Here is a 27,791-nt window from a genome sequence, read left to right as displayed (position 1 = left end):
AGACAGAGGATACATTGGATACAAGCAGAGCAAAAAACCAAAACGAACAAACCTGGGAAGTTGGTAGAGCAGCTGAGGTTGGGGAACCACGTGACACCCACTTTCATCATCTGAGCTGGCTGAGAAAGACACCAGAGCTTTCCTGCTGCTAATGGCGTCCCTACTGCCTAGCAGAGTGCCTCACCAATAGTACATGATCAATAAAAAGTAGCCAAATATTTTAAAACTGATTTCTGGTCCTGTCCCTTCCACTTGTTGCTCTGTGAACTTGAGCAATAGTGAACAAACACTTTGGGAGCCCCAGCCCCGGGTTAGGTGTTAGCGGTGCAGAGATAAGGCTCAGAACCTGTCCCTGTCCCCAAAAGCTCATAGATTCTGGGCAGTGGTAGACACACACACACACACAGAGCCCCCTCTGTAATGGGATGTGTCTAAAAGTACCCACAGAATGCTGAGGGAGCCCGGAAGGAGGGAGCAGTGAGCCCCACCAAGGATGACCTCTGCAGGGAGGTGCCGCATGGGCGGGGTTTTAAAAGATGGCCTGGACTTCACTGAACAGAGAAAAAGAGACACAGCTGTGCAGGATTGACCAATAGCAGCGTGCGGCCAGAGAAGTGTGATGTTTGGCAACCTGTGTCGGGAGAGGCCCCGAAGAGAGGGGTTGGGGTGAAAATGCAGCCTTGACGACCCGGTGTGGTGAGCGGGGATTCACTGCAGAAAATGGAAGCCTCAAGACTATACTTTCAGGGATCATTTCTATAGTTTGTCACTAGAGAAGTTTCTCTGAATGTGTAGAGCACTCAGAACCACGAGGAGGAGGCGTAGTACCCTTTTCTGAGCGTGAAATAGACTTTGGGTGTTGCGTTTTGGCAACTGCTTATTGTCTTTGATGATCGTTCTGCCTTTCACTTTTGGAAAGGTGAGAGGAAAAGGGTATCGTCTGAGTGGTAGAAATAAAAGTAAAAGAATTTAAAAAAAAAAAAAAAAAGAAAATGGAAGCCTTTTATACTCACCCTGGACTCAAGGGCACTGGCTAAGGGGTTAGAGCTGGCCGTTTTGGGGTAGGGCAGGAAGCAAAGACCAGCTGGACCCCTCAGAGGCTGGGTGGGCTAGGCTGATGCGGTGGTGGGAGCTGAGAGACCTCCCCTGTGAGGACAGCTGGCGTGTATCAGACACTCGGCACGTGGCTGGAAGCTGTCTTGATGCCTTGCCCGTGTGAGCACGTTTACGCCTCGCAGCAGCTCTCTGAGGTAGACATTATTTACCATCTCATTTTGCAGAGAGGAAAATGAGGCTTAGAGTCAACAACTGGCCCAGGGTGAGGAAGTGGCAGAGCTGGGATTCGAACCCAAAACAGCCTGACACCAGAGCCCAAGCTCTCAATTGCCACCCCTACACCCTCTTTCAGATCTCCTGCGTCCTCACTGGTGACCCCGCCCCCCAGGCTGGAATAATAAGCTTTAGATCATTGCCGTCTCCGGGCCTTGGTTTGTACATCTGGAATAAATGGATTCGAATAAGGGGTCTTTTTGCTCAGACGTCTGGGCATGTTGAGAGCAACCTGTGGATGCAGGGTGTTGAGATGGTCATCCTTCTGGCGGTTGGTAACAAAATTCCACTCTCTTCTCCTTGCAGATCCTTGCCATAATTTCCATCATGTTCATCGTCCTCTCCACCATTGCCCTGTCACTCAACACACTGCCTGAGCTGCAGAGCCTTGACGAGTTCGGCCAGACCACAGACAACCCCCAGCTGGCCCATGTGGAGGCCGTGTGCATCGCGTGGTTCACCATGGAGTACCTGCTGCGGTTCCTCTCCTCCCCTAAGAAATGGAAGTTCTTCAAGGGCCCGCTCAACGCCATTGACTTGTTGGCCATCTTGCCGTACTATGTCACCATCTTCCTCACCGAATCCAACAAGAGTGTGCTGCAGTTCCAGAACGTCCGCCGCGTGGTCCAGATCTTCCGCATCATGCGTATCCTCCGTATCCTTAAGCTCGCACGCCACTCCACTGGGCTCCAGTCCTTGGGCTTCACCCTGCGGAGGAGCTACAATGAACTGGGCTTGCTCATCCTCTTCCTCGCCATGGGCATCATGATTTTCTCCAGCCTTGTCTTCTTTGCCGAGAAGGACGAGGATGACACCAAGTTCAAAAGCATCCCAGCCTCCTTCTGGTGGGCCACCATCACCATGACGACCGTTGGGTATGGAGACATCTACCCCAAGACTCTCCTGGGGAAGATAGTTGGGGGGCTCTGCTGCATCGCAGGGGTCCTAGTGATTGCTCTTCCCATCCCCATCATTGTCAATAACTTCTCTGAGTTCTACAAGGAGCAGAAGAGGCAGGAGAAAGCGATCAAGCGGAGAGAGGCTCTGGAGAGAGCCAAGAGGAATGGCAGCATCGTCTCCATGAACATGAAAGATGCTTTTGCCCGGAGCATCGAGATGATGGACATTGTGGTTGAGAAAAATGGAGACAATTTGGGTAAGAAGGACAAAGTGCAAGATAATCACTTGTCTCCCAACAAATGGAAATGGACAAAGAGGACACTGTCTGAAACTAGCTCAAGTAAGTCCTTTGAAACCAAGGAGCAGGGATCCCCTGAGAAGGCCAGATCATCTTCTAGTCCTCAGCACCTGAACGTCCAGCAGTTGGAAGACATGTACAATAAGATGGCCAAGACCCAATCTCAACCCATCCTCAATACGAAGGAGTCAACAACGCAGAGCAAACCAAAGGAAGAACTTGAAATGGAGAGTATCCCCAGCCCTGTAGCCCCTCTGCCCACGCGTACAGAAGGGGTCATCGACATGCGAAGCATGTCGAGCATTGATAGCTTCATTAGCTGTGCCACAGACTTCCCGGAAGCCACCAGATTCTCCCACAGCCCTCTGGCATCACTTCCCAGCAAGACTGGGGGCAGTGTGGCCCCAGAGGTGGGCTGGCGGGGAGCTCTGGCTGCCAGCGGTGGTAGATTTGTGGAGGCCAACCCCACCCCTGATGCCAGCCATCGCTCTACCTTCTTCATTGAGAGCCCCAAGAGTTCTCTGAAGACAAACAACCCCCTGAAGCTCCGAGCACTTAAAGTCAACTTCATGGAGGGGGACCCCAGTCCACTAGTCCCCGTTCTGGGGATGTACCATGACCCTCTTAGGAACCGGAGGGGCGCTGCCGCTGCTGTCGCCGGACTGGAGTGTGCCACACTCTTGGACAGGCCTGTACTGAGTCCGGAGTCCTCCGTCTACACCACAGCAAGTGCTAGGACGCCCCCCCGATCACCTGAGAAACACACAGCAATAGCATTCAACTTCGAAGCAGGTGTCCACCAGTACATCGACGCGGACACAGATGACGAGGGGCAGGTGCTCTACAGTGTAGATTCCAGCCCTCCCAAGAGCGTCCAGGCGAGCACCAGTCCCAAGTTCAGCGTTGGGACAAGATCAGAGAAGAACCACTTCGAAAGCTCCCCCTTACCCACCTCCCCTAAGTTCTTAAGGCAGAACTGTATTTACTCAACAGAAGCATTGACTGGAAAAGGCCCCAGTGGCCAGGAAAAGTGCAAACTCGAGAACCACATCTCCCCCGACGTCCGCGTGTTGCCGGGAGGAGGAGCCCACGCAAGCACACGGGATCAGAGCATCTGAGCTGCCCCACCTGCAACAGAGACTCGAGAGGCGTGCCGTCCAGCTTCCCTGCCGCAGAGCCTTTCCGCACGAACTCAGAAAGGCTCTGCAGAGCTTCCAGACAGAAGTAAAACTCTAGGGAGGCTCCCTAGGGCCTTGAGAGCCACGACAGGTACGACAGAATGCAGTCGGCCAAGCCACAGGACGTGGCATCTCTTTGTACCAAGTCCACTGCCCTCTTTGGGAGATGACGTGGGCAGAACTCACAGCCACCACTACCACATGCTGGACCTAACGAAGGCCGCCTACTCCCCACTTGTCTGTCATGACTGTCCATCACAGCTTCGGGGGGAGGGGGGCGCGCAGCCTCTCCAGCCCTCCTGGCTTCAGCTGGAGAAGGATGCCGGAACAAGCGGCTGGCCTGACCAATTTGGTTTTGGATGTTACCTGGCCACTCCTAGGAACTCCTGTCCATCACCTCCTGGATGGATCCCACTGTTAAGAAGGCTACAGAGGATACTCATGTCATGGGGAAATTTCCGCGCCATCAGCCACGATCCCAGCGCGAAACCCTTACTCAAATGTCTTCATTGACTTCAGTGTTCCATAGTACCTGAGATTTTGTTCTGAGATTTCATCAGGGTGAGTTGCACCACTTGTCCTTGATTCTCATTGCCCCCTGGCCATCCGGGAAGGGTTCAAACGGCAGGCGCTCAGCCGGCAGTATGAACTGTGAGCAGTGCTGTGGGTTGTTACAAAGAAAACATTCTGGGCATCACTAGTATAGACTCAAAAGATACGCAAGTGTCAAATATGCAAAAGAAATAGCTTATTCCAAGAGACTGTATGTTACTGAAGAACAGAATAAAATCTGATTTTTTTTTTAACCTGCAAAAATGAAAGGAAAAAAAAACAAAATCCCCAATTGAAATGCCCAATTCAGACTTTTGAATACTTCCTGCGGTAGCAGGGAAAGCATCTACTATAATAGAAATTCTTTTTTGTTTCCTGTGGTATTCAAGTTTAAAAAAAAAAAAAAGTTAAAATAAAAAGCACTTTATGTTTTTCAAAAATAGGTTTTACCAGGGACAGTGTCAACATCTTGCACTTTAAAACAAGCACGATTTCCCATGGGCCACTTTCTGGGACTCTAGCTGGGTTGTTGGTACATGCCCGTGTCCGGCCCCGGGGAGGGGTGTTGTGCTGGTCCTGCTGTCTGCTGTGTCAAAGTCTGTGGCCTCCTCCCCTGCCCCTCTGACGCTTCCCGTTAGTCCCCTTGCAAGGAAGGGTACTGACCCCTCGAGTGGGGCCTCCCCCAGAGTCACGTGTACCAGAAGTAGGCACATCTCCGAAGAATACAGTGGACGGTGGGCACTGGGTGTTTACTCTGTCCTCTTTCTTGTCAACCAACCGTTGGTGTGTTTTCAGTCTCCCTGTCTGTGCTCCAACTCAGCTCTCCTTCCTGCAGCCGTCAACGCGGCCGGTACAGACAAAAGCAATAAGTATTCTTGTGCATTGTGAACGGTTCTGGCGTATTTCTTGGTGTTGGTCTTCCTGTCCCCTTTTGACGACCTGGCATGGGCCTGCCTGAGTGGGGTCCCACAGGAGGGTGTTGTTGGCCATTCCTCGATTCAGAAACATTGGGTTGAGCCACCGGGTAGCATGATGTCATGCTGTTGGGAAAGATGACATGTCTTTGATCTGCCTGGCTTTGGTACAGTGCACCGATGTCGTTCTCTTGATACAGCCCTGATGGACGATGTCCCAAGCGCAGTAGTGTAGATGTGCCAATCCACCATCTGGTGACAGGCGTACGTCTTCCTGATGGAACAAATACGGCAGGTTCGCCTGTCCTTCACACAAGGTGTTGCTGGTCTGCCTGTTAGTATAATGGCACGATCCGTCTGTCCGTTCACAAATGTCACGGAGTCGTTCCGCCTGCCCTCCGTACAGTGGCATGAGGTTGGACAACCTGTCACAGGTATGATGACACGGAGTCATTCCACCGCCCTTAAAAACACCTATTCTCTGCTGAATCCGTACCTCGTTCATACTGCTTCGCGGTGTCTCCGAGGACTAGGGATCCCTCCAGAAGGGTGCAGTCCTGTTCTTTGCCATGTAACCCAACAAAATGATGCCACAGTATCTTGACGCTCCGAGAAACCTTCAGAGCACCCTGGCAGCAACGGCAAAGGGGCAGGGAAAGGGTGAGGGCGCCCTGTGCTGGCGACACGCCCGGGAGAGGAGGCAGCAGCGGCCCGAGCGCTTTGCAGGGCACACTGCGGGCTGGGGGCCTCCTGAGGAGCAGCCGCCTGACAGTCGTCCCCGAGCCATGTCAGCTCATGCGTCTCTTCCTTGTTTTTATCACCATTTCCGTCGGCCGTCAGCACAAACGTGAAAATTCAGGGAAAACAAACAAATGCTTTTTGATAAAAGTAAATAGTTGTGATTTCCGATTCAGATATTTTTAGAGCTGATGCTATCTGTAAAAATCAATAACAATAATAATAGAGTCTATTTTACATATCAGGAAAGTGAACATGTTTAAATATAGCCATATATAGCGAGAAGGAACTTACCACCCCTTCTTCAAATCGAGGCATTTCATTTGTTGGTTGAAGCAGATGAGAAGTGTACAGATTGGATATGACTTCTTGTTTCTTTCTTTTAAACTAATAACCAATTGGTGCAACTCTCCTTGTAACCAAAGGCCCTTTCTGCCTTGTGCGGTCACACAGGACCTGGCCCTCCCTTCCCGGTGTAGTTTGTCTGACCTTAAAGTAGCATTTTATTGAGTCACTTTTGAAGGACGAATTCAGAAGTATCATTAAGAACCTACCTTTTCAGGCTTACAAGCCAGAGTCCTATAGAGTTCTTATAGAAACAGAATAACTGAAACTCAGCATATACTATGCTTAGAAAGTATCGCATTTTGTTTTGGTTTTTTCTTTCACTTGTGTACGTATTGTGGGAATACAGCTTTTATCCTGTGCCCAACTCAAAATAAGAGTATTGTAAGTTTTCCCAGGCCCCACCTGCCAAAAAAGGAACAAAGCCCGATTTTTAATATGTGTCTACCCCTGCCTGTACCTGTGTCCATGCACTGGGAAATCTACCCGAGAGTCTCCGCTGAGAAGCTGACCTTGACAGACAGGTCCTCATAGAGGAGAGGAAAGCATGGATTGGAGGCAAATACCACTTTCATTCGGTGATCCATGTCCCACCCATTCCTGAACCAATGAAAATGGGAAGAAGACAAAACAAAAGGAAACAAAAGACCAAGTCAACCCAAAGAAACCAAACTAGGGGCTCCAGCGGGTGAATGCCCGGTCCCTTTGGTGAATTCAGTGAAACTCACCAAGAACCCAGCGGACCATGGCTTCCAACTTCCACCATTATCAGTAAGGGCTAGGGACCAGGTCCCCGTGTGATCGGGGGCGTCTGCGACCCGCGGAGAGAGGATGGCGAGCTCTGGAGGAGTCGGCTTTTCCACCCTTTTTTTTTTTTTTTCTTAATCTTTGGGTAAAGAAAAACAACAGGACTTGGGTACAGTAGATTTCTCAGTGCCTTCTTTAGGAATTTTCTCTTAAGCACATTTAATGGGGAAAGAAAAAAAGAGGACAGAACATTTGTCTCCGTGAAGTCCCTTTCTCTAAAAGCACTGGGGATCAAGAAGGAAGAAGACTGGGGACCAGCCAGATCCCGAGGAGGCCTCCCTTTCAACTCACCCGGCTTGCCCCCGAGTAGGGCTGGTGGCGACAAACTGCCAAACTGATTCCCAGCTCTCCTCTTCCACGTCTTGGTGACTGTAGCTTCACCCCTGCCCTTTCTCCTAATGAGACCCACTCTTCTGAGGAGAAAAACACCACCACAACAACAGTATTCTCTTCTGTAAAACTGTGATGTACTGATGTGTGTTACTATTGTACATTTCTGTCTTGCTCCAAGTCCCGGCTGGAGTGTCTAGTCCACGGACAAGGGGAAATGGAAATTTCACCACGGACAAAGGTTCACAAGAGCCAGGTCTCTCTCTCTCCCTCTCTCTCCACCCCCCTACCCTTTCCTTATTTCTCTGCCAAGGAGTCCCACGTAACATAACCCCAGGCTTCAGGGTCCATTAGCTAATTTCGAATGCAGTGAGATTGTAGTGAAATGCCTCTAGGGCATGATCCTTTGTGAGAGGGCTTTTCCAGTGGCTGGAGGAAGAAGGGGTCACCTCTGCGGCCCCCCAGGGGAACAGGGGAGAGCCTCCAGCCCTGAGTTCAAGCCCCCCCCCACACACACACTTCTGGTTTCTTACCCCTTATATGACAACATGCAAATCCTTTCACTCAGCCAGGGAGACCCAAAGCAGCCTGGCTACGCCCCCAAAATGAAATTTACCTCTGCATTTTCTGTTGCCACGTTTCTGGCTCTAGAAGTATCTGATGCAGGCCTACATCGTAGGATATCCAGAGTAGTCTATTTTTTTGTTCAGATAAAAAGTATATACGTATATGTGTGTGGTTAGCATATTTGTAATAGGGCTATTCAGTCTCATTGCTTCTTTTGTAATATAGAGTAACATCTTAGGAATTTTTATGGTTGGTCATTATCATAGCTGGTATTTTCTGGGTTTTTTGTTTGTTTGTTTTTTCCATTTCCTCCCATTGCCCCTCAGTCTCTCTTTCTTCCTTTTGGACCTGACTTTCTGGCAGTGGGGAAAGACTTCAGGCTCTGACTTCCTCGCGCAGGTATTTCCTGACACTAGGCCTGGAGTCTGTGGACACTGTAACTTTCCTCGTTCTGTGTGTGTGTTTCTCCTATTTATTGTTCTTAAGATTCCAGGGCATGGAAGCAGGAGGGAGACCAAGGGGAAGCAAGGCTACCGATGGCCCTCAAAATCGGAATGGCATGTTGGCTGATTCAGCTCCTCCTCCCCCACCCTGCTGGCATTTTGAAGACTGAATTTTCTCATCCCTGGAGATCTTAAGACTACAGATCTCACACAAGCAAACTTCCCACTGAGGTCCGGAACGCACCCAAGCCCCTCTTGGCTGGCCTGTTGCCATGTTCAGCGACCCACTCCCCTGTAACATCAATTGGATCCGAAGACCAGAGCATTTTCAGGTTCTTGCAAACCTCAGAGAACATGCTGGGCCTCAGATCTCATCAACTTCTTACTGGTTCCTCGTTTTAATCCATTTGCAACATCCTCACCAAAAAAATAAATAAAATAAAATCCCAAAACACAAAACTAAAAAACAAACACAGTAAACAAGCTTGCAGCCAAACCATGAGAAGACACATTCCCAAGAACCTGCCGTCTCATCTCCCCATCCCTTCCCAGCTGCCTGGCTCCATACCACCAGAGACTTATGGCAAGGGCAGTGGTGTTTTTGCAGTTTCCACCTATCCAGGCCCTGGGGAGTTTCTGGACTGTCCTGATTAATGCCACCAGGCAGCTTCCAGCCTTGGGCAGGTCGAGGACATCTCACAAAGCAGGATCTTCAGCAGAAAGTGATTCTCCACTCCTCAACTCATTCATGAAGATGAAGAAAGGCCAGATGATCTCCAACTTGCATTCATTTCTAGGTGTTCATACCCCACCTGCCTCACTCTCAGCTTCAGGACTCTGGCCTCCACCCAGATCAGAGTTCTGAGCCGAATCTGGACCCCCATGGCCGTGAACCATCCCCTTGGATAAACCCCAAGAGGAAACCAAGGACGAATGTATTACTTTGGACTCTGCCCCTCATCAGAGTTTTCCCACCCCCCCCCCCCAAATTTCCCGGTACTCTGATTTGAACCAGAGCCAAATAAAACAGACTAGATTTTTACAGACTTTCGCACAAGAACAAAACAAATTGTCTCCCAGTAGTTTGCCAGGTTTGACGCCCAGATAAGCAAATAACTCTATCCCGTGGCTGGTTTCATCTAAGGAGAAATTGGGAAGTTTGGGTTTCTATCCACTGCCCCTGCTTTTGTCTTAACCTGGAATTTCTTCTGAATATCCCCAAATGCCGACTTCAAGAAATGGATTTGCAAGGGGCTCTGGTGAATCCAGCAGTCCCTCATCTTTTTCTTGCCCTCTGGTTCTAACTCTCCATTCCTCTCTACAAAGACCCTAAAAAGATCTAAAGGCCGGCCGGGATGGGGGAAGGGGCTGTTCTCCTGAAGGGGAAAGATATGCCTGCAGGATGGCTGTGAGTGAGTCTCTGAACGTCTCTTTCCTGTAATGAACAAAGTGGTCAATTTCAGCTCAGATTAAGAAAGTGATTTTCATGGGCAGGGCTGCCTCACCATGGAATTCGGTGCCATGTTGGGGAATGAGCTGCTTCGAAAGAGGCTAGATGATGCACAAAATGGATGTTGCTGAGGGACCCTCACATTGCACGGCCCCTGGACTGAACAACGAGGGAAATCTGCTCCCCTTTCCCCCCGGGGAGGTGTGTATGTGGTTTTGACATCTGGGCACAGGCTCGAGGCATCGAGGCAAAAGCAGGGAGGCACAATTAGCAGGAATTCAAATTCTAGGATTTGGAGTTTTCTGCGAGGTGTGCCAGGGAGGGAAGTGGCAGCAGGATACCCTCCTTCCCTTCTGCTTCCTATCTTGGGCAATTTTAATGACCCTGCCGATCACTCATCTAACCCATTCCCGGTGCCCTAACAGGCCCCACACTGAGTGGGATGAGGCTTATGCTACCCTCCCCAAACCAGCCAAGGAGCAGTCCCATCTCTGGCTGGCCGTCTCATGGTGCTTCGGCTCTTCTGCCCAGACCCTGTGCCCTCTTAGGCCTGAGGCTTTCTGTACACAGGATGCAATTATCTTTTATCCACTAGCCAGCCGTCGAACTGCCCAGGCAACAGCTAATGGCACCATTCCAAAAGGGCTTTTTTTTTCTTCTGGCAAATAAAACAGAAAACTCGCATTCAAGACATCTGAAAAGTCTGCACCCAATGAAGTAAGTCCAGAAGGACCAAAAGAGAGAGGCCACTGTAATCTGATTTTGCAGCCAAACAAGTCTTTCGCTGCCCAGGCTCCCACATCTGTAGCCCCTTCCCCAGTCGGTCTGGAAACTGCATTCTCCAAGGAGAGCGTTTGACACAAGAGGTTTTAAAATCCCCCTCCCCCAGTTGTGTATGGTAGGTTTGGAGGAGGTGGGCCTTCATCCTCAAGGCGACCCCAAGTACAGGCAGTTGTCGGCATTTTATGATGAAGTGAGGCCGGACAATAGGATTGCAAGGACAGACTGAGCTTGCGCTTTCCCCGGAAACACAACAAAACAGAAATCCAGTTCCCAAGATCCCCCTTGAAGCTCTGTCCTGCAGAAATATCCCAAGTCAGTGGCTACAATGGCATGACAATTCTGGAAAATGAAGGAAACTCCCAATTCTGTCTCATTAAGATGCTCTCAAGGGTCCTTTGTGGATCATCCCACACTTCTTGCCTCCCTGAGCTAATCCAGGTTTGGAAAACAAGGAGGGAAGCACAGGAGAAGATGCCCAAGAGATTCGGACTTCTCCGAGGCTTTGGCTTGTGGCCCCCCGGTCTTCACTAGGGTTTGGGTCTCTCCCATAGATAAGCTTGACATCAAAGCCCCCTGTGCCTAACGGGTGGGAAAGAGGAAGAGAAGAAGATCAGCAGCTGCTGGGCTGGGGGCAGCCAACCTGTTTGCTCTCCAGACCTATCCCAGCTTCAGTCCAAGGCCAAGGGCTGGGAACATCACTTTATGTGCCAGAAACTCGGGGTTATCCCCCAGTGTATGCCTGTGGCACATACAGGCACCCAGCCGGTGTTCTTTGGAGTGAGTGAATGTGTAAATGATTGACTTCTGAGTGAGTGAATACAGAATTTCATCAGTTCTTGCCGGGCTTGGGGTATTGCTAACTGGGAAGAAAGGAGAAATGGGGGGCCCCTTCCATTAAAGCCTGTAAGCCCCACCAATGCCATTTGGCCTTTGACTCAACTGGGGGCCATGATGCTGTCCAAATTTGACATTTGTCTGCCCTAAGGTCCACAGTCTTCTCAGAGCAGCACTTCCTGGGGCCCCACAGGGCAGCCCCATGTTCCTTCCTACTCTCCTATCTTGCATTTTCAGCCTCATGTTCTAGTCTAGCTCACAAGGAAGGGATTTGCTGGGGGCAGGAATTTGGGAGCTGACATCTGGAAACTGGATTGCATTCCCTGAGCCATGGGAGTCCAGCTGGAAAGGAGGGCAAATCTGCCCTCCACCTTTGAGAGCTAATGGGTCTTCCTTTCTTCTGACCCCGGTGCCCCCAAAGGTAGCATGTGCCCCAATTCCATCAGCTCTAAGACCCTCTGTCTCTCCCAGGAACCATGGTGTGAGGTTGAGGCTTTTCTGCCAGCAAAGCCATTCTGATCACCCCACCCATGATGGGGGCCAAGCCAATCACATTAGCCATAAATGACCAATGTCCTTAGCCACTCTTTTCTTGGGGTCACATTTGTGGGTCCTGTTCATCTCTGGTCAGTTGATGTCTCTAGTCCTTCCTGTAAAAGTGAAAATGAACATTGTGTGTGTGTGCCTGTGCACACGCACGCACACATACACACACACACATACACACACACAAACCAAACAACAAAAAACTTGTCTTTTATGCATGTGATGAGATGAAATTGTGACCTCCAGCTGCTGTCCTGTCTTGTAAAATACGTCCAAATGTTCAAGAATTTCTAAGCAATTGGTCCTTTAACGAAGTATGCACAGTTCAATAAAAAGGTATGGAGAAAATGAGCTTGGTGGAGTTTGTATTATTTTGGGGAGCGCATAGGGAGATGGGGATGTGAAGATCTGCGGGAGAGGCTGAATCGGGGACCTGGAGGGGCAGCACTAGCTTCTTTTCTTCCCCTGAAATAGGGTCTGAAAATGTAACAGGCTTGTCCCCCCGAATGTGCAGGCAGTGGCAACGTTCGCCCCACCACCGGGTGCCATGTGCGTGGGCCAAAGTCTAAACTCTGGTTATTTGGCTCTCGTGTTAACTGTACCTGGGCATTCTTGGCCCCACAACCTCTCATCAACACGCCTCACGGTGCCTACAAGAGTCACACACCGCCTCTGGCGCTCCATCCCCCTTCTCTTCTTTATTGTTCTCTGTAATACTGCCTCGGACACACTGTATTTTATTTACACATTTTGTCTGTTGTTGACCTCCCTTCAACAGAACATAAATTCAAAAACTGGAAAGCAAAGAGAATAAAGACTGGGGAAAAAAAAAAAAACCAAAACCCAGAACAGCATATCCAAGGACCATGGGTGTATCTGTGTGTGTGTGTGTGTGTGTGTTTTATTTTATTTTACCCACCCAAATAGTAATATACCATAAACACGGCTCTGCAGATTGCTTTTGTCATTTCATAGATCTTGAAGATCATTCTGTATTTCTGTATGAATGCATGAAGAGCTTCCTCATTCTCTTGGGAGCCTGTTTTGTGTTCTGTTGTACACAGTAATTGCTAGTCTCCTACAGCTGAGCATTAAGGTTGCTTCCAAACTTTTGTGATAACAAACAGTGCTGAAATGAATGGCCTGTCAGTGGTTCCTGTGGGCTCTGCCTCCAAAATAGATTTGGAATCTGTGCTGCTCACCCCTGCATCGCCGCCGCGTGGGGCCACCCCATCGCTGTCTACCGCCTCATGATTGCGATGGCCTCCGGACCAGGCTCCCTGCTTCTACCTTTGATCATGTTCAAGCTCCTCTCAGCACAGTGGCCAGAGGGATCCTGTCAAACTGTCCGTCTGATTATGTCACTTCGTTGTCAGAACATTCCAGAGGCTTCTTCATCGCATTCTGAATAAAATCCAAAGTCCTTGGTGCTGTTTGCAAGGCCATACATCCCCAACCCCACAGTCTCTTTGATTTCACTTTCCCCTGCTTTCTCCTGAGGCTGCGTGGCTCCATTATCACTGGCCTCCTCACTGCTCCTCAAACATGCCCAGAGTGGACTCACCTGATGATCCTGCCCCTTTCCAGTCCCCCCCCCCGAACCCTCAATCCTCTTGGATCTCCTGTCTGATTACTGTTCCCTTCCCCCAATCCTCTTCAGACACATTGGCCATCATTCAATTTTCCAATACACCAAGCATACTTCCACCCCAGGACCTTTGCACTGGCTGTCCCCTATGCCTGGAACATCTTTTCCAGGCTGGCCTCATGGCCCATTCCCTCACCACCTTCAGGTGTCACCTTCTTGGCATCCCCTTTATCTGACAATCCTGGTTTTAATGGCAACCTCCCCTGCCCACACACACATACCTCTCGTAGTCTGTCCCCTTCTTTATTGTTCTCCATAACACCATCTCTGACACACTATATTTTATTGTTTTCCTCCCTCTAATAGATGATAAATTCTTCCCTCCAGTAGAGCATAAATTCAAAAACTTATAAGCATTGAGAACAAAGACTAAAAAAACAGAAGATCCAAGGACTGTGGGACAACTATAAAAGGTGTGACATCTGCATAACGGGAATACCAGAAAGAGAAGAGAGAAAGGAACAGAAGAAATATTTGAAATGAAAATGACTGAGAATTTCCAAAACTTAATGTCAGACTAAACCACAGATCCAGGAAGCACCAAGAAGCATAAATTTCCCCAAAATAACTCCACCAGGCATGTCATTTTCAAACTAGAGAAAAATCAAAGATTTAAAACAAAATCCTGAAAGAATCCAGAGGAAAAAAACACCTCACCTGTAAAGGACCAACGATAAGAATTACACCTGACTTCTCAGAAACCATGCGAGCAGGAAAAGAATGGAATGAGAGAAGGCAAGTGTTGAGAGAAAGAAAGGGGAAAAAACCAGCAACCTAGAATTCTATACCCTACAAAATTACCCCCACAAGAGTGCAAGAGAAATCATGACTTTCTCGAACAGAAATGGAAGGAATTTGTTGCCAGTTGACCTGTCTTACAAGAAATGTGAAAAGAACAACACCTCTTCAAGAGGAAGGCTACCAATTAACAGATTAAGACGTCTGAGGCACTGGTGTGAAGAAAAGTGAAATTGGGTAGAGAGAGAGAGAGATGGGGCAAAAAAAATAGCACCCACTTAATAAGGCTGGATAAAGATTAAATCAAATGATCCATAAAGTTCCTTGTATAGAGGTGGGCACAGGTAAGTGTTACACAAGTGTTGGCCATTGGTGTGTTTTCAGTGTTGGCTCAGGGGGCGCACATGGGTTAGAGACCCGAGGGCACTGCTCCCCTGAAGTTTACAGCTTGGGACAGCATTTTATAAACTGAGCTGGGACCACTCCTGCAGGGGTTCTTAAACTTCGCGTGCCCGGGACCCCCAGGCGGTCTGATAAACCCCATGCACACCCTCTCAGAAAAGTGATTTTAAGTGCATGAAATATGACACATGGGTTTACAAAAGAAACCTACTCTATCGAAATGCAATTATTAAACTATTTTAACTATGTGATACAGTAATACATGTGTTTCTTTATTAACAAACAAGCAGATCTCGCAGTGGGTCTACTCATGACCAAAATGTTGAGAGGGGGAAGAACGTCAATGCTGCTTTAAGTCGTCTGCAACAACTATAATGGAACACAAAATCATCTACGATTTGTATCAGTGACAACGTCACAAGTACCGCAAGTACTAACATGATTTGTTGCCTGCGTTGGCAACTGAAGGGAGTGTTACAGGTCAGCTGGAGGTCAGTGAAAATAAACAGAGGGAGTTTTGTCTCCTGCAAGCTCACAGACCCAGATTACAAACCTGTGTTACGGGGACTTCGCAATTTATTTCACGGGTCATGACTATTACTTTTTAAATGAAAGAACAACTTGGCTGGAATAGAAATAGAATAGAACAGAACAGAATAGAAGGCATTGCTCATAATATAAGTACAGATTCATGCCATTTCCATTTCAATTGTGTGTGTTACAGGTCATGATGCAAAATGTACTTCTTCCTGCAATTCAGAAATAGCCGAGAAGCAATGACATGGGAGAAAGCAGGCCCAGCACAGCCACTACCACACTGCAGGTGCAAACATCCTTGCCCCTCCCGCCAGGCCCCATCTGCCCTCCTGCCCACACACAAGAACACACACGGGCTCCAAAAATGCTGTGTTATCGGGAGTCGCCCAACTGTTCCCTCCCCCCTCCTCAGGGAGAGGAGCAGGTGTGGTGATGTCCATGTCCTGAGCTCATCGCCTGTCTGGGGACATGCCCCTCCTGATGGCCACATGTCCCCAGAGCAAATATTAGGGGAGCTTTTGTGAGAAGCCAGCTGGCAGCATGTCTGAAGGTGCCAGGCTGCAAAGGTTCTGGCCTGAATAAACCACCCGAGAGGAGACACTACAGGGGACGAAGGCCAGGCAGGTCGTTTTGTGCTTTTTCTGGATACGTGTGTCCTTCCTGTTGCCAATCCTGAATCTGGAAGGAGAGAGTTTGGGAGAGGACACTGCAATCAGAAAAAGAAAAATTTCTAAGGGAACCTACTCTCTGGTCTCCCGAGCGGAAGGGAGACTGACCCTGGCAGAAGGGAAGTTTCAGGAACAAAGGCCCCGCTTGTCAAATGGGTTGGCAATTTCCCTTCTGTGCTAATGAGCAGGAACTGGCTGGAGGAGAAAGATGGGCTTTGCAGGGTGGGGGGGAGGGCGGGATTCATCAAGCTGCAGCTCAGTCTAGTGATGGCAAAGAGAAAACTTGGAGTCTGAAGCTCTGAATTCAAATTCTGACTTCAGCACTGCTTTGCTATGTGACCTAGGGCCAGTCCTTTTCCTTCTCTGGATCCTGGTTTTCTAGTCTGTAAGACGGGAAAATAATAGTGTCCACTTCCAGGGGCTGCTGGAGGGCTTCGAGGAAAAGAAGTAAATTGCTTAGCCCAAAGCTTGGCATCCAGTGAGCACTCCATAATGGTCGCTCTCATTGTTCCTATAATTTTTATCGCCACTGCAACCTACAGCCTACATGCGTTCTTTAACGGAGAGCTGTTGTCTAGCTGAGCTCCTACCAATGCCAGAAATCACAGAGAACATGAAATCACGCTCGTTAACACTCACCGAGCATTTACTGCGCGTCAGGCCCTGTTCCAAGCCCTTTACGTGATTTGCTAATTAATTCTCAGCAACAACCCTATGAAACACAACCTATGAAATTATCATCATGGGTATCATCATAAAATTATCATCACCAACAACCCCGCGAAATGATCATTATCCTTATTTTACAGATGAGGAACTATGTCAGTTTTCTATTGCTAAAGTAACAAATTATCCCAGTGCTTAGGGGCTCCAAACAACCATAAATATTTATTATCTCATGCAGCTTCCGTGGTTCAGGGGTTTGAGAGTGGCTTAGCTGCGTGGCTCTGGAAGGGACTCTCTGATTAAGTTGCCATGAAGGAGCCGGCCAGACCGTTGTCTGAAGGCTTGACTGGGCCCAAAGGCTGACTCCCAAGATGGCGCCCTCACATGGTTGGTGGGTTGATGCAGAGCCGTTGGCAGGAAGCCTTGGTTCTTCCCCACCTGAATTTGCCATAGGGTTCCTTGAGTGTCCTCACATCCCTCTGAGGGCTTCCTCAGGGTGAACGATCCAACAGCAAGACAGAAGCTATGGTGTGTTTCCCCCCAACTGTTTTATTGTGACAAAACACTCATCCCATAAATTTTACCATCCCCAGCCACTGTTTTAAAAGACTTTATTTTTAAGTGACCTCTACACCCAACATGGGGCTCAAACTCGTGACCCTGAGATCGAGAGCCACATGTTCCTCCGACTGAGCCCGCCAGGTGCCCTCCCAGCCATTTTAGGCGCACAGTTCCGTGGCATTAATTCCTCTCGCATTCTTTTTTTTTTTTCCAAAGATTTTATCCATTCATTTGACAGACAGAGATCACAAGTAGGCAGAGAGGCAGGCAGAGAGAGAGGAGGAAGCAGGCTCCCCGCTGAGCAGAGAGCCCGATGTGGGGCTCGATCCCAGGACTCTGAGATCATGACCTGAGCCGAAGGCAGAGGCTTAACCCACTGAGCCACCCAGGCGCCCCTTCCACTCGCATTCTTGCACAACCATCACCACCATCCCTCCCTGGAGCTTTTTCATCCTGCAGAACTGAAGCTCTAAACCCATTAGACGGTAACTGTCCACTCTCCTTCCCCCAGTCCCTGGCCACCACCATTGCGATTTCTGTCTTTACAACTTTGACTCCTCTAGGTACCTCCTATAGGTAGAATGATAGAGCATTTGGGTTTTTTGTGTAGCCGACTTACTTATTTTACTCACCATCATGTCCCCAAGGTTGTCTCGCCTGTGTACAGAATTCCCTTCCTTTTTTTTTTTTTAAGATTTTATTTATTTATTTGACAGACAGAGATCACAGGTAGGCAGAGAGGCAGGCAGAGAGAGAGAAGGAAGCAGACTCCCCGCTGAGCAGAGAGCCCGATGCGGGGCTCGATCCCAGGACCCGGGGATCATGACCTGAGCCGAAGGCGGAGGCTTTAACCCACTGAGCCACTCAGGCGCCCCCTTTTAAGGCTGATAATACTCCTCTGTCACAACGTGTTTTTGTCATCCAGACTTGGAAGTCACGCACACTACCTCTTCTGCAGTATCCTCTAGGCCGCACAGGTCAGCCCTATGCACTGTGGCCCGGGGTGACCCGAAGGAGGGAATACGAGGACATCAGCATCACCGGAAGCCATCTTGCAGGCTGGCCACTGCCGAACGGAGGCCCCACAGGGTTAGTGGGTTTACCCATGATCCCACAGCAGGCAAGTGACTGACTCTGGATTCGAACCCAGATCCGTGACATGCATCGCTGTATGACCACTCTAGAGTATTGGCACCCCCCCAACCCACACCTCAACGTGGCTTCCACTGGGGAAGGAAGAGGTCCCTGGTAGGGCAGAGACGGCCAGAGCCTAAGGTCAGGAGGCCTGGGCTTGGAGTCTGCGTTCTCGCGCTAATTCACCACGTGACCCGAGGAGCGGTCCTGCCCCCCCAAGGGCTCACTTTTCTGAGGTGTCAGGCAGGGGCCCAATAACGACTTCCCAGGTTGTTGAGGTGAATAAAGAAAATGAATATACTGTATAAAGCTTCATCCACAGAGATATGTGAAAATGATACATTCCCTGCTTTTTGTTTTATTTAATGGTTACTTATTTACTAGGGAATAATGTCACATGGTGTCGATCAGAAAGGGAAAATCTCTCTCGCCCCCTCTGGTCACCACCCAGTTTCCCTTCCCAGAGGCAGCTACTCCTACTAGTTCCTCCTTGAATTATCACATTACTTTCTTTCCTTTTTTTTTTTTTTTAAGATTTTATTTGTTTATCTGACAGAAATCATAAGTAGGCAGAGAGGCAGGCAGAGAGAGAGAGGGGGAAACAGACAGGCTCCCTGCTGAGCAGAGAACCCCCACCCCCGACACAGGGCTCGATCCCAGAACCCCAAGATAATGACCCAAGCTAAAGGCAGAGGCTTTAACCCACTGAGCCATCCAGGTGCCCCACATTATTTTCTTAAACCAACCTAATTTCCAAGGACCTGCTAAGCAGGAGAGAAGGTCAGTTCAGCCCCTTTTGGGTCTGGGGAACCTGGGTCTCACCTGTCTCCAAGGCATAGACGGTGGTGAGGGGGCGGGGCATTCCAGTTACCACTGGTCTAACCACCTCGGTGACTTTGGAGATGTCCCCTGTCCTAGGCATGTAGAATCTTTGGAGCCAAGGAGAGGAGCTGGGGTTTGAACCCAGGTCTGGAGCCCAAGCTCTTAAGCCCTTCATTACCTTGCAAAGTTCAGATCCTTGGCAGCATTTGGAAAAATATAAAAAATGCAAGCACACAACTACCCAAAAATGATGAATAGCACTGTTTGTCCCTGGAATAAAACCTATTACTTAAAAACGTAACTGTGGACAGTGTGGAAATGTTAAAAATTCTTAAGCTATAACGTAAAGTTAAATATAAATAAATTCTAGACGCAGCTGAGAAACTACATCTTTTAGGGAGTTTTGTTGATCCTTCAAAGGCAGGATCAGGTGGGTTGTTTTTTTTTTCCTGGCCTCCCACAGCCTCCTGAGCCTACACCATTGCAGTCCTTGTGACAGGAAGCTCTAACTTCCTGTGACTTCAGTGAGCTGCTTAACCCAGCAAATGTGGGAGCAAGATGGCCTGGGTTCAAATCCTGACTCCTCTACCTTCTGGCTGTGTAGCTCTGGGTAAGGTATTTCAGCTCTCCGCGCTTCGTGAACTGGTACTAACAAGAGCTAGTTCCGAGGACCATGGTGTGAATTAACGTGTTGTATCTTGGAAAGCCCTTGTCAGAGTCAATCTTGTCTGTTTGTCACTGCGTGTTTGTTACTGTTTGTGACCTCTCTGCACCAGAGTGTAGACTGTGAGATGCAGGGTGACTGAGGATTGTTACTCTAGAGGGATGGGCAATCAGGAAAAGCCTCCCGGAGGTGGTGACTGCGAGGCAAGATCTGATTGACAGTAAAGAGCCAATCACACAAAGAGCTGGGAGAACAGCATTTTAGGCAGAGGGCACAGCAGGGACAAAGTTCCCAAGGCAGAAATAGTCTCAGGAGGTCAGCTTGGCTGGAGAGGGATATATAAGAAGAAGGGGGGTGGGTAGGAAGGAGGCGGGAGAGGTCAGCTGGGGCCCATCACACAGCACCTTGTCAAGCAGGGTCACTTTGAGCAGTGGGCAGCCACCAGGGGGTGGTTAAACCCGGCAGCAACACAATCCCTGCCTCCAGGAGCCCCCCACATAATAGGAGCGGTCCCAGCCGGAATCTACAGACATCTGCTCACCCAAGGCAGAGCCTGGGTTCGGCCTGGAGCCGCTCAGCCCAGGAGTCCTCACCATCCATCCTTGTCTCTGACTCCTTGCAAGCTAGACTCGAGGCCCCATTAATATAAATGAGGTCCTTTGCAGACTCGATTTTCAAACGAGTCCAGCCGTTCAAGATCTCTGTTCCAGGAAATGCGAAATTTATGTAACGAAAATTAAAAGAGAAACTGGGGAAGTGGCTTCTTAAGTGCCTACTTCCCGGCTCAGCGAGCCAGGTCTGTTCATCTGGCAGGAGGTGGGTGAAGGCACCACCTGGGGCTGCTGGGAGTCTCTGACCAGCCAGGGGGCAGGGCGCGTGTTGGCTGCGGGCGAGGGGTGAAGCCCCCAGACCTACCTCCTTCCCTCAAAACAAGAGCCACGGGAGTAAGAGCTCACATTCACTGTTATCACACTGGTCATCACAGTTACCCTCCCGACGACCGAATGGGATGGGCACTACTGTTTCCCCATTTGACAGTTGGGTAGACAGGCTCATTTTGAAGAAATGACTTGTCCAAGGTCACAGAGCAAAATGGTAGCTAATTTGGGACTCAGGCCTTTTGTCTATTATTCCCGCAGACCCTTGTCCAGAGCTCAGAAAATGTGGAATGGAAGAAAGGCTCAGGAGTCAGGAAGACCTGGGTTCAAGTCCAAGCTCCACCTACCAAACTGCTGTGTGACCCTGGACAAGCCAATTACCTGGCTGAGACTGTTTCCTTATCAGCATAGCCCCTTCTCCGTGGAGTTCATCTCTGAACGAAGGGAGATAATATATAAAGATGCTAAGCACAGGATTTCAGATGCCCTCTCAAACTGGCTTAGTTAAAAATTCTTAAAAAGTAAACTCTTAGAGCTAGAAAGTCTTAGGGTAATGGCTTCAGGTATTGCTGGATCTAGGGGCTCTAAAAATGTCACAAAGACTCAGTTTTTTATCTCTCTCCATGTAGTGGATCCTCACTAGGAGTTTCAGGATTATATCTTTCTTACAGCTAAACATTTTGGTGGAGAGAGAGCTCTTTTTTCCCAAAAAGGCAGCCAAAGAGCCATAATTCACTCTGGAACAATGTGGTCACATGCGCATCCCATAATCAATCTCTATGGCCAGATGGATGGACTATGCTGATTGGGCCACCCCTGAGCTAGGGGGAGGGGTACAGAAAGCCCAGGTTGAACCAACCAGACCATGAGGGGGACAGGCGAGGTACCCTAAAAGAAAACTGGGGGTGCCGTTACTGGAAAGACAAGGAATAAATGCCGGACCAGCAGGAATGCCAGATGGGACTCCTACCACATAGTAGGCCCTAAATAAAGATACATTCCATCAAATGAACAAATATCTCCACCAAAGGGTGGTTGTAAGGATAAAATGAAATAATTTATGCAAGTCCCTCTCATGTAGTCAGGACTCAGCAGATCTTATCTGCAAGGAACAAGAGGTGCCCGAACTGGGTTTGGATTCTGGTTATGTACTGATAAGCACAGACGCTGGAAGAAACTGGAAGGAAAGGCTTCCCTTGCCTCAGCTAGGCCTCCCTCACATTCATTTTCCATCCCCGGGGCAGAGGAGGACCAGGACCAGGGTAAGGAGAGGGAGGCCCTCACCATGGCATAAAATGGGGGGAGGGGGCGTGTGCACCAAAACACTCAATAATCAAGAAAAATCCTAGTTTTTGTTAGTTTCAGAGGTAGAATTCATCAGCTGCATGTAACACCCAGTGCTCATTACATCAAGTGCCCTCCTTTTTTTTTTTTTTTAAAGATTTAATTTATTTATTTGGGAGAGAGAGAATGAGCAAGGGAAGGAGCAGAGGCAGAGGAAGTGGCAGACGCCCCGCCGAGCAGGGAGCCCGATGCGGGGCTCGATCCCAGGACCCTGAGATCATGACCGGAGCTAAAGGCAGACGCTCAACAGACTGAGCCACCCAGGCGCCCCCTCAAGTGCCCTCCTTAATTATCTCTCCCCACCCCCCACCTCCTCTCCAACAACCCCGTTTGTTTCCTAGAGTTTAGCATCTCTTATGATTTGCCTCCCTCTCAATTAAGATAAATCCTATTTTTTTAAAAATCAATATTAAAACAAAAGTCCATGATAAACAAAATACTAGCATTTTAGATGAAGATATATCCATAGACACACATTTACATATCACTTATACCCAAATGTCCAGACTCATGAACATACAGACATTTTCACAGGCATGTTCTTATAAAATTTACTTATAAATGTGCACAGGGCCACTGCACGGCCCACCTCCAGGATGCCCCATTCCATTGCAATCCGCAGGGATGGCATCCCCTGAATTATGCAGGCACAATCTCTGTGGCTGAACTCAGCAGTCCCATGTACAAAAAAACATGTGCGAACATCTCCAGCCATAACGACCCATATACATTAGATGGGTGCCACATAACACCACACATGCAGACCTACCAAGAGATACAATAACACAATACAGTCTCATACAGGCTCACTTTCCTGCCTCAGGGCCTTTGCACTGGCTATTCCCCTGAGCTTAGGATGCTTTTGCCCTAGTTAGTCTTTTGCCTCCTTCAGCTTGTGCCGAGAGGGGTACCATTGTCTGAAATTGCAACCCCCACTTTACAGTCCACATCCCCCCGACCTTGCTTTATTTTTCTCCTTAACACTTAAAACCATCTAACTTAGTATGCTTCCTTTTTACCATATTTAATGTCTATCTACCCTGCTAGAATATCAGCTCTACGCAAGCAGAGATTGTCGCCTGCTTTGTTCCCTGCTGTGTTCCCAGCCTCTAGAACATTGCCTGGCACCCTAAGGGATGGTCTATATTTGTTAAATGAATGAAAAAAAGCCAGGGAAGTGGAGATTCCTGGGAACAACTAAGACCAAATCCCCCAACAGCCACAAGAGGAATGCAACCTGAAGTCACATATAAGTTAATTTCTGGAAATACCATGTACATTCTAAGAGGATTCTCTCATTTAAAAAAAAAAATTAAGTCATCTCTACCCCCAACATGGGGCTCAAACTCACAACTCTGAGATCAAGAGTCACATGCTCTTCGGACTGGGTCAGCTAGATGCCCCTTCTCATTTAATCATCGCAATGACCCTAGAAGGCACTACTGTCCTTGTTCACTTTACACTGGATGGAACTGAGACACCAAGAGGTTAATTCCCTTGCACAAAATGTCCCAGAGCAGAAGGTTTCAAATGCAGGCACCTTGGCTGCATACAGCCCAGACTCTCCCCGACACACACACACACACACACGCACACGCACACGCACACGCATGCACACAGACATGAACTTATGTAGTATCACCAGGCTCTTCCAGCCTTTAGACAGCTCTCAGAAACAAGACTTCCCCCATACTGGGGATTTAGGGTCCCCTCTCCTCTGCCAGTCCCCATGCCCATTGTCTCACTGCATCCCAGCCAAGTATAAACCTCCTCCCTAGTGAGGCAGGAAGCTGTAGGCTGACCAGTTGTCATGGAGATGGCCCCAACTCCTGTAAACAGTCTTGCCTCCTAGCTGCCTGGCTGGCTCCCTCTTAACCACTCTCAGAGGCTGCTCCCTGGGCTTCCTCCTTGCTTGAACCCTTCTGGGTGGTGGGGTGGGCCCAAAGGTCCAAATGTCTGCCCTGTTGCTACCTGGGGGCCACAGGAAACTTGGAAGCAGGACACCTGCATCCCTACATCCCCTCCCTCCCTTCCCTGGGCTATGTGACCCTGGGCAGTCACTTCCTCACCTGCCCCTGCTTTATGGGAAATGTCATGAGGAGTTAACAAGTTTAGTCATTCATTCAACAAATAATTATGGAGCACCTAGCACGTGCCAGGCCATGGTCTAGGTGCTGGGGATACAGAGCAACCAAGACAGACCAGGTCCTCTGGGAGACAGATGACAAACAAGTTCTGAGAAGAAAATAGTAGAGATGAATGTGTATGACTGGAGGGAACGGGGCAGGGAGTAATCTGGTTAAGGTGGTTGGGGGAGGCCCATCTGAGCAGGTGACATTGAAGCTGGGCCAGAATCAGAAGACAGCCACGCAAAGATACAGGAAAAGAGTATTCCGGAAAGAAAGAGCAGCATGTGCAAAGGCCCTGAGGCGGAGGCAGCGGTATGTTGGCCTATTGAAGATACAGAAGACCCTTCCCTCAAAATGATGTTGATAACTCTAAGGGTCTAGGCCCAAGGTGTGAACTCAGATGTATTACCGCATGTAAATGGCACAGCCACCCTCTCTCATCATCCCCGTTTTCCAGATGAGGAAATCAGGGATCAAGGAAGCAAAGTCATTTGGTTATTGCTATTATGTGGTAGAACTGATTTGAGATAGCAGGTGAGGGAGAACCAACGGGAGGAAGGGAAGAATAGGGGAGGAACAGAAAGACGAGAAGAACAGACGCCATCTCAGGCCTGTCCCCCAAGCTGGGCTGCACTCGGGGCTCTGATAATACCCCGTGGAATCTGGGGAGGCCGCCCCGCCCTGGAGAAGGGCCTGTGGCATTTCTGAATCACGGTGCCATCCGCCCCGGCTTGGCTCCTCTCCGGCGATCCAATTACTAAATGCAGCCGCATTCTTTAAAAATGTCTTTCCTCTTATGTAATGCGATAGTGATAAACGCCAAGCAGATGGTGCTGTGACAAGCTTTCTCAGAGTTGATTAGGAGCCCGTCTTTCAAAATTAATGTATGGGCATGTAAACGAGCTTCAGCTGGCCACAAAACCCCATCGAGAATCCATACAAGACAAATTGCCTGATGGGTTGGCCACGCTCACCTCCTCCCCGGCCAGTGGCTGACATGACAGGTGGTCAAGCTGACTTGTGGGCAACGGTCAGAAGATACCAGGTTTAGACGGAGTGGAGAAACGTCTCAACCCTTTCAAAAGCCCCCCCCGCCCCAAAAAAGCTGGAGGCTCCTCAATGGATTACCAAGACATTTTTCTCAAACTTCTACTTCTTCAAGCGAGCGGACCATCTCTCTTTCCGGAGGGAAACGGGTTAGTCACAAATTATGTCAGATGCTGCCAGAGAGCTGTTCCCACCACCCCCCCTCCAACCACCACCCTTCTTCCTCAGTGTTTAGGGATGAGATCATTTCATTCGGAGCCAATTATAGATGGAGAACACTGGAGATGTGCAAAGAAAACTCCTTGGAGCCCTTCCCTCCCACCATCACAGGCTGTACCCTGCCGCGATGGGCAGGAACAGGAGGCTGGGTGTCTTGTCCCAAGTTCAAGCTCAGGGCTTGTGAAGGCCAAGCATTCCTAAGGCCATGCATTCCTAAGCCACAGCTTGCGTCTGTTAAGCTAGGATGCGGGGCCGTTGGCTAAATGAAACCTTTGGGCTTTACAAGTTCAGAGCCGGATGAATCCGTGAAGATAATCGCTATATAGATGGGGAAGTTGGGGTCCAGGAGGAGAAAGGGTCACACAGCAAGCTGGTGACAAAGCCAGATGGCCAGATAGTGGCCCCTGTACTTCCCGTGAGAGAGGTATCTGTTGTCTTGGGACCTGCCCAGCTCCCATTCCTGCTACCAGCACCCTGCATTTCCTTTGAGGGAGCCATTCATCCGTTCCCCATTCTTGGTCTAAATGGTTCAAGAAGGACTGGCCCTCCCCTAGTTGCAGGAATGTGCCCCTGGCACAGACCCAGAGCAGTCCATTTCCTACTGCCTGATTGGTTGAGGGATGAACAGGTGAGATGAGCCAGGCAAATAAGTAGCAACCCCAGGACTTTAGCTAAGGAGCTAAGTATAAAGCCATTGGAAATGAGAAGTGCTTGTCCTCTTGGTGATGCTAAACTGGGAGGAAGAAAGTCTAGAGCTCCCGGTAGTCATCCATACCCCACAAGAGGACCGCCTAAGAATAAACCCAACACAGAGAAGAGCAGGGCCAAAAGAAAATGATATGAGAGCTTCAACCTTTAAAACCCTAGATCCAGCCAAACCTGAAGGCAGCTCTATTCTCGATATTTTAATGGCATGAGCTAATAATTTTCCTTTTTTTTTTTTTTTTTGCTAAAGTTGGTTGCAGTGAGTCTGGTCACTCATCTTCCAAAGGCTGTTGTCTTGAGGTCCTTAGCTGTGGGGCAAGGTTCCAGGAGCACCACACTGCTTGACCCTAGCTGTGGGGCAAGTTTCCAGGAGCACCACACTGCCTGACCACCCCCCTCCATCCTCAACACATTTCTGATCTTTTTTAAAGTACTGGCTGGTGGAAATTCCTCTCCCTCCCTAGCAGATTCCCCCACTCTGCAGAAGCTCCTGCAACACTCTCCAGAGTGTTGGGAGGCATAGGCAAATGTCCCATTTTACGACCCCCAAGAGATGGCTTTGCCTTCTGGGTGCCCGTAAGCAAGCTGCCCGCCATGAGGGCTTCTGCCTCCCTGTTTGGTCAAGAGCACAGGCTCTGAGTCCAGTCTGAATCCCAGCTCCAGCATTTCCTAATCATGAGACCTTGTTCTGATGAGACCTTGTCGCTTGACTCTCCTGAGACTCAGTTTCCTCTTCTGAAAATGGGGAAAATGTCACTTAACTTACAGCCCCTTTGAGGAGATAAAAACATTAAAAAGCATCGCTCTTAGAGGGCCGCAAAAATGGTACCTATGAGGAACTCCAAAAGGTACAGACTTCAGAACTCCAGCAATTCAGGCACTTAGAGGTGGCCTGGGAAGACAGCAGCTAAACTCACAAAAAGATTTCTGCAAACAAACAAACAAACAGCCTCCTGTAGTCAAAACAAATACAGGGGCAGAGGCAGGGAAAGCCTGCTTCTGGGGAGCCCAGCCTTGTTGTGAGTCAAGTTGTGTCCTCCCTCACCTCTTGGCCAGTCTGCACCTCTCTCCCCTCTGCTGCCCCAGCTCCTGCCCCAGACCGGCACACACAGGTGTTGCTCAAAAGCTTGCCCAGTGACTCATTCACACTCCCAGAGAGGGCAACAGACAGTAATTCCCAGGAGTGCCCAGAGTCCTGATTTAGGAAGGAGGACTCAGCAGCAGCATTATGTGAGCCAGTTCCTGGCCAGCCCCAAGGCCAGCTGAAAGACACACCCCCCCTCCCCCAACTCCATCCTTGGAGCTGTGGACCAGCACCACTCCAAGCACAGAGCAAGCTGGTGTGGGGGGAAGAGGGGGACCATAAGCCACCAACTCCACAAATTCACTATCCATCGCAGGGGAGCTTCCCAAAGTGGCAGTATCGTCGAGATGATTTTAACCCAGGGTGGGGCACTAAATGATTGGTTCTAGTATGGATACGTGCTCCAAAATGCACAAACCTTGAAAACAGGATACTAAGTGAAAGAAACCAGACACAGAAGACGGTTTGTACGATTCCAGTCATATGAAAGGTCCAGAATAGGCAAAGTCATGGAAGCAAAATTAGATCCGT

At 49.2% G+C, this 27,791-nt stretch overlaps 1 protein-coding gene and 1 non-coding gene across 2 annotated transcripts in view; both read left to right on the top strand.

Moving 5' to 3' along the window:
* The window catches only part of KCNB1 (potassium voltage-gated channel subfamily B member 1), a 101,219-nt gene extending 88,384 nt beyond the window's left edge, over positions 1-12,835 (top strand). Inside the window, exon 3 of the mRNA XM_045981159.1 lies at positions 1,636-12,835. Coding sequence (XP_045837115.1) covers positions 1,636-3,645 — 2,010 coding nt within the window. The 3' untranslated portion in view covers positions 3,646-12,835. The remainder of the gene's footprint in view (positions 1-1,635) is intronic.
* On the top strand, positions 732-949 carry LOC123927374. The gene has a single exon (XR_006815451.1). It is a non-coding gene; the product is annotated as a small nucleolar RNA U3 (small nucleolar RNA).
* Positions 12,836-27,791: the final 14,956 nt, after the last annotated feature.

The sequence above is a fragment of the Meles meles genome, chromosome 16 (genome assembly GCF_922984935.1).
Source record: "Meles meles chromosome 16, mMelMel3.1 paternal haplotype, whole genome shotgun sequence".
Taxonomy (NCBI): domain Eukaryota; kingdom Metazoa; phylum Chordata; class Mammalia; order Carnivora; family Mustelidae; genus Meles; species Meles meles.
The sequence above is the reverse complement of the archived record's forward strand: the minus strand, read 5'-3'. Positions and strand labels throughout refer to the sequence as shown.